We start from the raw sequence: 14,722 nt of genomic DNA, 5'->3' as shown, positions 1-14,722 counted from the left end.
TAATAAATGCAATTCGTCTAATACGCTTGTAGTTGTGAGATTTTCCTAGATTCGAAAATATTAATATTATTTTGGACATATTACAGAAATACACCTTTTGTTTCACTTATTTTCATTATCTCCTATTACTTTTAAAAATCTCCAAAATCCCTTATTTCTTTGATGTATCCGAGCTTCAATTATTGTATCCGATTTTTTTAATTTTTAAGGGATTAATGTAATTAAAAACTTATTAGGGATAGATTTTAATTTCATATTAAAACTATGAGATTTATGTAATTTACCCTATTTTTTTTTCTTCGACAAAGTAGAAAAGATTTGAGCCAAATTGTGGTCCTTTTCGCCACCATGTTTGGTTTAACTGCACTAGAGAGAGACAAGAAGCTTCCCTTGATGCATAAACAGAATCTAAATACAAGATAGATAAGTATCAAAGAAATTACATAGCAATTTTGCAAGTCCCAAAAGAAAATGATAAAAGAGAAAATCAAAGATTTATCAAAGACTTTGAGTTGTCTCCCCAAGTAGTGGAATTGTGTTTGATCTGTCAGTAACACTAACTTGAAGCTCATTTTCTTCATTAAATCGATCAACACTATGAAGAAAGATCCCTGCATGTACAAATAAATGTAACATTTAATCTTCAATCACATTTGGATGGATATAAATTCTGTTGGAAAACTTTACCTATAACCCATATTCCAGACGCCAGAAACAGAACGGATGTGAGGATTAGAGCAGTAACTCTCCAATTATTAATGTGATCCTGTGAAAAGAAAATGTTAACCTCGAGGATTGTACCATTGAATCAACTGTATGATAACCATGATCAACTAAATAATTTAGTGTTCAAGTTCTCCGACAGAGAAATAATTTATGGTTCAACCAACACACACTCGTCATCTTTTCTATGTCGCCAATCCACATTGTCTATGTATATAGTTACTTGTAATTGATTTCTTAATCAATAATACTGTCAGTACATAAATATCAAAATTTACTGATTTAATTATGTCCTGACATTATTATCATTTACTAAAGGGAATGGGGGACCTTGTTTCATATGTGAACCCCTTATCAAAACTAATTAACACGTAGTCAACCCTGTTTTATCATTTCATTGCTTTAATAGGAAGGGAAAAGGATCATCCTGTTGGGATACAGGGAACGCATCTAATTATTGGAACAACTTCTAAAATAGTTGCTATTTTCATGTATCAAATATTTGAATTTTGGGATAAAACAAATATTTAGCATCTATCTTAAAGCAAGAACTTCAAAACTAGCAAATAAAAGATGTATGTTTTCTGGTTTTAGGCTCCTTAGCTTGTATTCTCTAAAAGTAGTAGCCTTTTTTGGCATAGGATATTTAAGAGGTAGAGTTGGTCAATCAATTTTCTCCATTGAAAAGAAACTTAGCAGCCAAATATCAGCATCATGGCATTTTCTTTTCTTTTGGAAGTATACATAGCTGCGTATAAGAAAGCGTTATGTTGTTTGCTGGAAGTTAAGTCTGGAAAATCTGTCTTGATACAGAGAATAGGTGAGAACTTCCCACATCCCAACTAGAAGCCTTATCACTTCCCACGTCCTGGAAATAAAAGCATACAACTGCTAAACCAGCAAACGTGTCCAGAAAGACCAATTTTATTTCAAGTTCAGCTACCAAGTAAAAATGCGATCAAACTGCTAAGCAAAGAACTCACCATTAAATTATTGTAACTTCATTATGCATAACATGTTATATCTGTTGAATGTGCATATTGTATAAGCTAGTATAATGTACGTGCTAGAACAACATTAAGTTTATGTGTGTTCGACTTACAAGGTTCTACTAGTTTAGCATGCACGTTGCTTATATGTATGTCGTGTTGAATATATGGGCATACGGATTCATGCCCGGTAATCAGTTACGATCATGTGAACATATTCATGGTACATTAAGTTAAGGATGTGTGGAAGCACGTTCCAGTTTTACATGTAGAATGGATCCTCCCTCACGAGTCATTAGTCTAATGTGTGCACGCAGATTACTGGGCATGCAGGTTATCTGAATTATTTTCTTCCCTGTTACACCATTTACTGTTTCTGAAATCTGACTGCTTCAGCAAAAGGAAGTTTGTTGTCTATTAATCTGTGGTTATCTCTGCCAGTCTCCCTCTTTTGGTTGGCAGTGAATGTCCTCATTTTCTCCGCAATGAAGGCCCAGACAGAGTTGAAAGTCAGTTCAGGGATGATGATGACCGACTTCCTCCTGCCCCTTACAATAATGAGACTAATGTATCTGCCGTATTTGTTGAATTTCCTAGCACAAAAGGTTTCTGACAATGTTTTTTTTCTTCTTCCACCTTTTGACTACATTTTCCTTCTGTCTTAGAAGCTTCAGAGAGAATCTGGACAATCCATTCCATTGTCTTCTTGGTGAAAGATGTTCTAGTGATGGCATTTCTACTTCTTTCAGTCCATTCGTATGAGTCTACTGACCAAGGAGTGTCAAAAGAATTGAATCCAATTGCAAAATAGATGGTGTGCTCCATTTCTCTCGTGGGTGGGAGGAGGAGAGAGGAGTAAAAGAGAAGAGAAGGTGGAGAGAGAGTCTGATGATCAGAAGGTTCACCGAACCGAAAAAACTTATTGGGTAATTGGTAATGGGTTATTGATTTAGCAGTTTTGGTAATGGTTTTAATTTTTTTTTTATTATCGTTATCAGTTCTTAACGGTTTGAGGTTTTTTCTTAACGGGTTAACCAATAACCCTATAATAAATTAATAAATTATATTTACACCATTCGGTATATAAAGTTCTTGACTTATTTGTTTGGATGGTTGTTATGTATTGTTTCATAATGTATCCTATTGTATTGTATTGTGCTATATTGTATTGTACTGTATTGTTTTAATGAATACAGTGTTTGGATAGATTTTATCGTTCTCCGTCATTACATAATGTCACACATCCATAGTTTGAATGGTAAACCTACAAGAAAAGTATGATACGGGGTAGAGCTCCAATGAAAAGGCAGGGTAAAAGATAAAATATAATTATTAAATAATAAATAAGACAAAATGACAAGAAAATATTAAGGTAATGACGCGATCACACCAAATCAGTCGTTACATAAATGGTTTTTCCGTCATTACCTAACGATGAATTTAAATGATACAATACGAATTTAAGTAACAATCAAAACAAATATTGTATTTAAACTAACAATACAATACAACGGGTAACAACCATCCAAACAAGGTGTAACATTAGGGTTTAATTTCATACTTTTATTTCTTGCTGTCTCAAACACTCAGTTATTCTACAATGTGCCAGTGTTTGCTTTTGAGCAAAATGCAATTCATCAACTCATGTGCATGGTTCATTTGGTTTGTCACTTTGTTTCCAAATAATTTTTTATTATTATTTTTGTGTCAAATTTTAACGGTTAAACTGATAACGATCCATAACCAATAAACCGATAACCGATCAGCCAATATCTTAATGGTTTAACTTGTCGACAAACCGATAACCGATAAGCCAATATCTTAATGGTTTAACTTGTCTACAAACCAATAACCGATAGGTCGAACCAATAAACTTCAAAATCGAACAGACCAATACGCAACCCTAATTACAGGAATTTGGGAATCTTTCTATAATTACAGAATATCAACTTTTTCCATATTTAACAGTCTTAATTAGAAAAAAAAATGCATCAACATAAGCTCTTATATATTTACTTCAAAAGAAAACAAACCTGGAGAATCCCCACAAGAGGAGAGGAAGGCACATCACCAAATATGTGAATCGAAACAGTGGACATAGCCATAGACAATGGTCTCATACTTGGTTTGACGCAATGCAGACAGACATAATTTACAGGGGCCTGCATTCGTAGTGTACAATGTTAAAGAAGTAAGGAACTGGCTAATAGTCATCGAATGTTAGATAAATACAACTAAGCCATCATGTCAAAGTAATTGGGATATGACAGGTAACAATGTCAAAGCCAGTCAAGAGCAAGGAAAAACTTCAGTGGCAATACCAATCATAGCAAAACAATTCTAATAGTTCTGGATCGTTATTTTTGCCTCACAACAAATTAGACTTCTGATCTCAGATGCAACATCTACTAACACTAGTCAACATCACAAGAATCAAAGGAAAAGAGGAAGGGGAAGGAATCTCCTTGCAAGAAAGCATGCTGCTGAGAAATAAGCAAAATTGAATTTGTTATTAAAAGCACTACGATATAAAATAGAGAACACAAATCAGTTTTTTTTAAAAAGGGGTAGAGAACAGAAATCAGTTTCAAAAAAAGAGTAGAGAACACAAATAACATGATCAAATAAATTACCTGTGTTGCAAATACTAACAATTCTCCTATTGCAAATAGAGCGATGAAGGCATACAAGCTCTTAAAACAAAAGGCAGCAAAGCAAAATATTGCTCCAAAAAATGTTGCCACTGAAAGAAGCTGCACAGAGTACACTGACATCATTAGTGGCAGGAATTGGTATAACATCAATACACCACAGGAGAATATGTGAGATTAACATGACAACTGAACTTTGCCATTCATCCTTTGATAACAGAGAATCTGCTTAATTGAAACAAGGGAGAGTTGTATAAGCCCAAATAGTCAATATTTTCCATCCTAGTGAGAAACGCCATAAATTTGGGGTTTCTGACTGAACAAGCATTGGATAATAAGGTTTATGTGATGAAGGGGAAAAGGCTCCAGGACCTGATGGTTTCAATAAGATATCTTACAAGCACTACTGGACTGCAGTAAAGGAAAATATTATGGCTATGGTGAGCTTTTTGTATCAGAGTGGAAATATTGAAAGAAATTTTAATGCATCTTTCACTGCATTAATGCCTAAGAAAGCTGGGCAGAGGAAATAAAGGATTTCAGACCAATAAGTCTGGTGGGGAGTTTCTACAAAATCATTTCTAAACTACTAGCAGAAAGATTAAAGAAGGTAATGAATGCTATCGTTGCAAAATCTCCAATGGCATTTATTAAAAAGAGGCAAATTACAGATGCGGTTTCATGGCTAACGAGTATTTCGACAGCAGAAGAAGACAGGGAAAAATAGGTTTATTCTTCAAGCTGGACATTGCACGGCTGGCCACTCAAAGGAATTAGTAAACTATTGAAGAAGATTTGGAATACAGTACCTGCTTGTGTGTGTTGGGTTGAACGGAAGGAAAGAAATGATAAAATGTTTTGAGGGGAAAACAGATAACGTACAAAAGCTCAAATACAAATGTTTGTGGTTGTTGGCTTTTTGGTGTAATCTTCAGGATGAACACAGCATGCTAGATTTTATAGATACTTTGCAAGAATAGATTTTTGTACAGTGGAATCCTCCCTTTTTGTTTTTGTTTGTTATGAGGGATTCAAGATAGTGTACTGCTTTTGCACTTTCTTAGTGCCAAGTTGCTTTGTTTTATAATATAATGCTTACTTACCTTTTCAAAAAGAGTATCACATACTTAATACAATAAGAATTAGCATTTAAGACTCCTTCTAGGAGTACTAACAAATTAATCACCTTGTTGGACACAGTTTCACGCCGTCCCCTTCCCAATTCTATATAAAGGAGTCCTTAACTTATTCACATCAAGTTCCAGAAGAAACCTTTCCGAGCAGCATCTCCATGACCCTTTTAGTTAAATTCTCTATTTCTATTTCACTAGCTTTGAGTTAGTGATCAACTTATTACTCTAATTCAAATTGTTTCATACTATAAGATATCTTTTTGAGAATTGGTAAACATTGTATTCTTCAGCATTAAGGATATGCTGGGGACCTTTAAAAAATCAGAAAAGAACAAAAAGCATAATACTTACAAGGATCCTAAGAGTTCTAAAAGTTGATCTAAATCCTCTGATCCTATCTCTTTACACCAAAAATATAGAGATACAATGCAATTCCATTTAACCTTGAATGGAATTGGATATATCTTCAAAATTCCTATTATTCCTCTCCTTCCACATTGTCCACAAAATGCAATGTGGAATCAAATTCCACCAGGTCTTCTCTCTTGCTACCTCCTCTCCTGATCCAACAACTAAGTAAATCAGCTGTATGTTCGGGCATAGTCCATTTCACTTCTAAATAGTTGAGAAACATGGACCATATTTGTGCTGTGAAAGTACAATGTAATAATAGGTGACTATTAGTTTCTCCCGTCTTTCCACATAAAGAGCACCACGGAAGTATGATCTTTCTTTTCTTCCTCAAGACTTCATGTGTCAAGCATGCCTTTCTAATGACCAACCAAGTAAAGCATTTAACTTTTGTTGGTGCTGCAGTCCTCCAGATATTTTTCCATGAACTCTAGTATCTGCTACTTTGCAAGTTGCACTCCTTTTTATATGCCCTGCCAACTGTGAAGATCCCATCCTTACCGTGTGACCATCTAACAACATCATTGTCAGTATTGGTGCCTGCAAAATCCCCCACTTCCTCCAACAATTTGGCTACTCTCTCTATTTCCCAATCATTTCGAAGTCTACTGAAATAGAGATTCCAACCTTGTACTGTCCAACAATCACTGATCATTGCCTCATAATTGGTGCACAAAATAAATAGATCAGGAAACAGGTCTTTTAGGGGGGTTTGTTTNAGCAGCATCTCCATGACCCTTTTAGTTAAATTCTCTATTTCTATTTCACTAGCTTTGAGTTAGTGATCAACTTATTACTCTAATTCAAATTGTTTCATACTATAAGATATCTTTTTGAGAATTGGTAAACATTGTATTCTTCAGCATTAAGGATATGCTGGGGACCTTTAAAAAATCAGAAAAGAACAAAAAGCATAATACTTACAAGGATCCTAAGAGTTCTAAAAGTTGATCTAAATCCTCTGATCCTATCTCTTTACACCAAAAATATAGAGATACAATGCAATTCCATTTAACCTTGTGAATGGAATTGGATATATCTTCAAAATTCCTACTATTCCTCTCCTTCCACACTGTCCACCAAATGCAATGTGGAATCAAATTCCACCAGGTCTTCTCTCTTGCTACCTCCTCTCCTGATCCAACAACTAAGTAAATCAGCTGTATGTTTGGGCATAGTCCATTTCACTTCTAAATAGTTGAGAAACATGGACCATATTTGTGCTGTGAAAGTACAATGTAAGAATAGGTGACTATTAGTTTCTCCCGTCTTTCCACATAAAGAGCACCACGGAAGTATGATCTTTCTTTTCTTCCTCAAGACTTCATGTGTCAAGCATGCCTTTCTAATGACCAACCAAGTAAAGCATTTAACTTTTGTTGGTGCTGCAGTCCTCCAGATATTTTTCCATGAACTTTGGTATCTGCTTCTTTGCGAGTTGCACTCCTTTTTATATGCCCTGCCAACTGTGAAGATCCCATCCTTACTGTGTGACCATCTAACAACATCATTGTCAGTATTGGTGCCTGCAAAATCCCCCACTTCCTCCAACAATTTGGCTACTCTCTCTATTTCCCAATCATTTAGAAGTCTACTGAAATAGAGATTCCAACCTTGTACTGTCCAGCAATCACTGATCATTGCCTCAGAATTGGTGCACAAAATAAATAGATCAGGAAACAGGTCTTTTAGGGGGGTTTGTTTGATCCATACATCCCACCAGAATCTAGTTCTCCTTCCATCCCCCACCTTGATATGTAAATTTGCTTCTAACTTGGGCCATAAGTTTCTAATAGCTCTCCAAACCCCCGCTCCATAAGCATCCGTGCTTATGTTACTACACCAGAAACCATCCTCCCCATATTTACATTTAATCAAATCTTTCCACAAAGCTTGCCTCTCCTCAGTGTATCTCCACAACCATTTCATCAAAAGACTGTTGTTATGCTTCCTCAAATCACTGATGCCCAAGCCATCTTTATCTTTTCTATGCAAAACTGTCGCCCACTTGACCAAATTGTATCCCTTGTTCTCTTTGCAACCATGCCAAAGGAAATCTCTCCTAAGTTTGTCCAATTTCTTAACCACTTTTGCCGGTATAGTGAAAAGAGACATAACATATGTTGGGAGAGAGTCTAGAACAGAGTTGATAAGAATGTGTTTGCCACCAAAAGAAATGTATTGAGCCTTCCATCTGGCTAGTCTCTTTTCAGTCTTCTCGACTATGTTGTCCCATATCTTCAAGTCTTTGTGTGTATTACCTAAAGGCATACCCAAATAAGTTGTGGGCAATTTCCCCACTCCGCAGCCCAAAATGTCAGCTAGACTTTGGATGTTTGTCACATCCTTAATAGGATATAAACTGCTCCTTCCCCAGTTAACTTTCAGACTTGTACAAGCTTCAAAAAACAACAAAATTAGTTTGATGAATCTAAATTGCTCCTCCCGTGGCTCACAGAAAATCACGGTGTCATCTGCATAAAGTAGATGGCAAATCTCTTTAATATCACCATTGTTTCCACTAATCTGGAAACCTCTGATCCACCTGTTTTGAGTAGCAATCCTTATCAAGCTATCAAATCCCTCCATTACCAGGATAAATAAAAAGGGTGAAAGAGGATCACCTTGTCTGATTCCCCTTCCTGAAGAGAAAAAACCCACCGGTTCTCCATTTACAAGAATGGAGAATCTCACAGTGCTTATGCAAAATTTTATCCATGCCACCCATCTTTCTCCAAAACCCATTTGTCTCAAGGTGTTTAGTAGGAAACCCCAATTTACATGATCGTATGCTTTTTCAATGTCCAGCTTGCACATTACCCCTGGAGTGTTTCCTTTCAATCTGGAGTCCACACACTCACTTGCAATGAGAGCTGCATCCATTATTTGTCTTCCTTTAATGAATGCCATTTGGTTTTTGTTGACAAGCTTATCAATCACTCTTTTCAGCCTTTCTGCCAGTAGTTTTGCTATCACCTTGTAAACTCCAGTAATCAGACTTATTGGTCTGAAGTCTTTAAGTTCAGCAGCACCGGCTTTCTTGGGGATGAGTGCTACAAAAGTAGCATTAAAGCTCTTCTCAGTAATCTGTCTAGCCTGGAATTCTTTTATAGCCTTTATAATATTCTCTTTTAGGATCTCCCAGAAAGACAAGTAAAAGGACATGGGGAAACCATCAGGTCCAGGTGCTTTCTCCATAGCACAAAGCTTTAAGCAGCCTAAGATCTCTTCCTCCTCAAAAGGACCCTCTAGTTCTATCTGCTCCTCCACACTAATGGTTGTGATCCCTTGTAATTGTAGCTCAGGCCTCCACTCCTCTGGTTCTGTGTACAAATTTTGGTAGAAGCTTTTGATGGTCTCTTTAATGACAGAGGGATCATTAGTATTGCATCCATCCACCAGTAGAGACTGAATGGAATTATACCTCTTCTGAGAAGTCGCTACTCTGTGAAAAAACTTAGTATTTTTATCCCCCTGCTTTAGCCACTGGATTCTTGATCTTTAACTCCATCTTATTTCTTCATTCTTAGCTACTTGCTCATAAGTGCTAGCCAACTTTGTTTTTTGTTGGATCTCCTCCTCTGTGAGCACTCTTTGTTCCTGTACAGCTTCCCATTTGGCCAGCTCCTCCATAATCTCCTCCTTTTGGGCTTTACAATTTTTCTATTATTCTTACTCCATTCCTTCATCTTTCCTTTCAAAAGTTTCAGCTTTTCTGCCAAAACAAAACCTGGGGTTCCAATTATTACAAAAGATTGCCACCATAATTTCACCTCTTCCTTGAATCCTTCTACTCTCATCCACCAATTTTCGAATTTAAAGTAGGACTTCTTAAAATTCAGATTCCCACATGTCAGTAGAATTGGGTTGTGGTCAGATCCCAACTTTGGTATTGTGGATTGCTTGATAAAAGTGAACTGCTCTTCCCATTGTGAGCTATAGAGAAATCTATCAATTCTGGAAGCTGTTTGGTGCCCTTCCCCTCTTCTCCAAGTGTAGGAGGGTCTACTAATTCCAATTCCTCAATGCATTCAGAAAATTCAGTCATAGCACCATTAATCCTAGAGCAATTGGATCTTTCTGCTGGGTATCTAATAACATTGAAGTCCCCCCCTACTACCCAAGGACCTTCAGACAGACTTCTCATAGCACCCAACTCACCCCCCAGTTCTCTCCTCTCTATTTTCTTGCACTTAGCATGTATCTTACTGTTATCATTGCTTCATATGCTGAGAAATTCTTACCAACCATCCACAATTCAAGAAAATTAAGAAAAGATAGGAACTCATGAGATTTGCCAAAATTTCAAACATAGAATTTTTGAGGATTGAATAGTTTGGATATTTTGATGAGCCCTAGTAATAGGACTCTGATCTTATTAGGCTATGGGTAATTTATAAATCAAATGGAAATGGGTTGATCAGTATGACGGGATTTGGACCACCTTGACCTTTGTCCAAAGACTCTCGTTTAGAGCTGATTTATTTGGATGTAATTGGCACCTTGGAACAGTTAATTGTGTGGATTGCCACATGGTGACATACTAGAGACATAGCATTAACCCCTAAGTTTCGAACTTGAGTAAGTGGCAACTTTACCCCTAAATGCACGTTTTGATACTAATAATGTTTTGTCATAACTGCTGCGTGATAGTAGGGCCACCAGGAGTCCATTTGCAGGAACAGAACTGCCTAAAGTCCCACTGTTTGCCTTGATTGAGTTAAGCATAAGTAAAGTCAGAGATAGCTTGGTGGGTAGAATGCTCGGAGATGTCTGTCATGACCCTCCAGTTTTTGGATTATGACATGACTAACCTTTCTCTTTCATTTATCTTTTCTCAAAGTTTCTTTTCCACAAGATGGGTAATAGACCAGACACACTTGAAGAAAGAATTACTCAAGCTCCTCTTTCAATAAGTGAGGTACTACCTTTCACTAGGCCTTAAGACACCACTTTCGCATTTCAGGAAAGGTCAAAACACAAGAAGGATGCAACTGCATGCAGAGAATATCAAAAGGAACTGCTATGATCCTGGAAGGCCCGGATAGCATAAGAAAAAAATATTTTTAATGACTTGAGTTTATATGCCATATGTATATGGTTCATGGAGGGCCAAAATGGGGCTATGGAGCTATTTTTTAAAAAACTGGTAACTTACGGACCTAGGGAGCTATTTAGAGGTAAAAAAATAGAGTTGGAAAGTTGGAGCAACATTTGAGATTGAGTAGCACATGACTTCACTTCATTAGAGAATATTTCTCAATCAAAAACATGCAAACTAAACCAATATTTTAGATATCGAAATCTAGTTTCCATAGGTTTAAATGGTTCATCATTTTGACTCTCCTACACAAAGCTATGGTCGTTCTATCAGAAGTCTTGCAGTGCAGAAGACTAAACCCTATAGCAATGCACTGGTGGATATTTCTGTTTGATTTTTGGTCCTTTAAAAGGACCTCTGGACTCTTGTCAAAATAAAAAAGGACCTCCTGACTTATTTTTCATCAGCTTGGTTGATAGTTTGTGACATATTTTGAGATTCGAGACACACATTGTGAGGGTAGAATCTCTTTGTTTGGATTGTACTTGGCAATTACTCTCAAGCTTAATTCATGACAGTAATTCTTTTTTTCTTAAAATATTTACAGCTTTGTTTATTGTCGTTATTTGGGGTGATATTTATTTTCATATATCAATTGTTAACATGGACATTCAATAAGGTTCTAAGCTTCTTTTTATTCTTCAATTCCTAAAAAAAAATTCTCTCCAGTCATTTGCATTAATCAATTTGTTATTTACTATATCCGCTTGAGTGTATCCTGCATCATATCAGGAACACTACACAAGAGAAGGCTGATCAGTTGAGTAAATGGAAATACAACTAGAGTGATCACGTTCCCAAATATTTAGATCTGAAAGCAGTTTTGTGAGATTTAGATATTAAAAGAAAACCTTTGGAATGCTAGGAATCTACCTTAAAGGCATTGGATATCGTGTTAGTCATTCGATCCAGAATAAAACCTCCTGCTAAGGTTCCAAATATTCCACATATGATAGTAATACCTCCAAACATCAGATCTGCATTGTTCTGCAAAAGGAACCAATTGCAGATCAGTTGCCTACCACTGACATATGCTTTTTGGTTTTCATTTGTTTAAAATTCAAGACTGATACCTAGTTCATGCAACAAAAACAATGTAACAGGGTGGGCATTTCACCAACTGAACTCATTAAACTTACAAATAGTAATTCCCAAGAAAGACACACTCACAGAAAGAAAGATGATATCAACAGATTTACATATGTGTCTTTTGAGAATACTTCTGAAGTGATGACTCGAATGCTTACCATGTGGTATATGTAATAACCAGCCTTTGGTCCCCAATACGAATATGCACCTATTACAAAATTATATGCTATGTATCCTGCAAAAGAACCATTCAAATAGAATAATCAGAATCTAGCACTTAGTAATTGAAATATGCTAGCTGGTTCAGTGCATATATGAGATCACAACAAATATAGGAAAAACTAATCTATGAGCACGCAATGCGTGTGTACAATCATGTCAATGAGTGCAAACTTTATAAAGTCACATAAATATTACTCCCTCTGTTTAAAAAAGAATGGCCTAGTTTCCTTTTTAGTCTGTTTTAAAAAGAATTGACCCCTTTCCTTTTGTGACAACACTTTAACTTCAACCTTCCACGTGGCATGTTTAAGGCCACAAGATTAAAGAGCATTTTGGTACACTAGTTTCTGGACACGTGTAACGCACGTGTGTCTCATGCGAATAAATATAGACTTCCTAAAATGGAGTATATAATACTCTATTTAAATGTGTGTATAATAAGCAATTGAAATTCTGAACCTACAAAGTTGAACAGCAATTGAGTTAAAAAGTAGATTCAAATACAACATATATTTGTAATGCAATATTATTCATCTGTCATGTAACAAAATGAGATACATGCTTGGGAGTTATTTTCTTTCTTTACGAAGATAGAAAATTCAGGTATGATACTAATAATGTTTAAAAAATAAATATCTATACTATATTAGAAGTGAGAGGCCACAAAGCATCCAAAATGACACAAAACGAAACCAATAAAGTTGGATATAAAATCAGACTCATGAAATATATACATACTTATGAATTTGGTTCAGTAATTACTCCCAAAGTGATATTTTTGGAGCAAACTAAAAGAATAAAGTGTGAAATAACTAAATTAAAATATATTATTTGTACACATTATTTCGTAAACACAAGCCATATTCAAGCAGTAAGCTGAAACTAAACTTGTTCAAAGGGAAAAAACAATACTCCCTCTGTTCCAATTTATATGACTCACTTTCCTTTTTATTCAGTCCCAAAAAGACTGACACATTTCTATATAAAGTAACAATCTAACTATAAAATATCTATTTTACCCTTAATGAAATGATTTACAGCCACACAAATTTCTATCATTCATTTTGGATCACAAGTTTTAAAAGTCTTCCTTTCTTTCTTAAACTCCGTACCGAGTCAAAGTATCTCATATAAAATGGGACGGAGGGAGTATTACCTTATACTGGGCAAAACTCAACAAATAAAAGGGCAATAGTAATAGCTTTTTGTGTAGTCTAATAGAAGAGGAGTAAGAATAAAATGATAAAGAAATCTGACAGTGTGGTAACTTTATAAAGTGCAAAAACTATGAAAAGGGTTAGAATATTTAACTGGTTGAAGTTTAAAAGATCAAATATATAAATGTTGTAATATGAAAAGTTTGATACTGTAACTGGTAATTTTAAAAGGTTTGGACACTAAAAGTCTACAATAATTGTAGCAGATAGAACTAGTACCCCCCCCCCCCCTTTTAATTATCCAATTGACAGAAGATAAACATTTTAGTTTCTAACATGTAAAAGTTATTAGAGGAATAGTGTTAATTAAGTTATTAGGACAAAGTGGTTATTTTTAATATGATTAGGGATATTTTCGTAATTCAACTTTCAACTATGGAGCTTCCCACTATTAGTATTAGTAATTAGTATTATATATATATCTATATTACCTTAAAAGCATGAACTCCTAACTTGAATGTCAAATTACCATAATATCCCTAACTTAGGTTGTGACTTTTTCGATGAGTACTGACTTTTCTGATAAGTTGTGACTTTTTTCAAAGGGTTGTGATTTTTCGATGAGTCGTGACTTTTCCAAAGAGTTGTGACTTTTCCCAAGAGCTTTGACTTTTTCAACAAGTTGTGACTTTTCGAAAGGGTTGTGACTTCTCGGAAAGGTAATGACTTTTCAGATAAAACACAAAAAATACTTGTTCATACTACCCTTTGTTGACTATAAGTAGAGAGGTTTCCTCTCATTTTCAACCACAATATTTTTAATATTCACACAAAAAATACTTGTTCATACTACCCTTTGTTGACTATAAAGGGGTTCCCACTCATTTTCAACCACAATTTTTTAAATCTCCTACTTGTAACACCCCGTATCCGAAAATAGAGATTTCAGATTTCTGGTGTTACAGGTGGCACTTACGGACACCATCCACAGACCGTAGATGGACTCACGGTCCGTCCTGCAAGTCCGTGGTTCGTGACAGAAAACTTCCCCAGAACTTAGTCAGAAAATTTGGCTAAGTGTTGACCCACGGCCGGACTTACGGTCCGTAGGTCAAGTCACGGACTGTAGTTCGTGTCCGTGGATCGATGCCCCAAAAACCCAGCTTCAGTCCCGATTGACGGTTGACCAGCACGGACCGTCAATCGATCCACGGTTCGTAGGTCTGACCGTAGGTGAGGATTAACA

At 35.9% G+C, this 14,722-nt stretch overlaps 1 protein-coding gene across 1 annotated transcript in view; it reads right to left on the bottom strand.

The window, feature by feature from the left end:
- Nucleotides 1-369: 369 nt before the first annotated feature.
- The window catches only part of LOC125845522 (probable sphingolipid transporter spinster homolog 2), a 293,275-nt gene continuing 278,922 nt past the window's right edge, over nucleotides 370-14,722 (bottom strand). The window contains exons 10-15 of the mRNA XM_049525042.1: nucleotides 12,256-12,332; nucleotides 11,882-11,995; nucleotides 4,346-4,465; nucleotides 3,746-3,874; nucleotides 688-766; nucleotides 370-611 (exon numbers count right to left, since the gene is read on the bottom strand). Of these exons, the coding sequence (XP_049380999.1) occupies nucleotides 499-611; nucleotides 688-766; nucleotides 3,746-3,874; nucleotides 4,346-4,465; nucleotides 11,882-11,995; nucleotides 12,256-12,332 (632 nt within the window). The 3' untranslated portion in view covers nucleotides 370-498. The remainder of the gene's footprint in view (nucleotides 612-687; nucleotides 767-3,745; nucleotides 3,875-4,345; nucleotides 4,466-11,881; nucleotides 11,996-12,255; nucleotides 12,333-14,722) is intronic.

This window comes from Solanum stenotomum, chromosome 11 (genome assembly GCF_019186545.1).
Source record: "Solanum stenotomum isolate F172 chromosome 11, ASM1918654v1, whole genome shotgun sequence".
NCBI lineage: Eukaryota > Viridiplantae > Streptophyta > Magnoliopsida > Solanales > Solanaceae > Solanum > Solanum stenotomum.
Note: the sequence above shows the minus strand (reverse complement) of the source record. Positions and strands in the feature narration are given on the sequence as shown.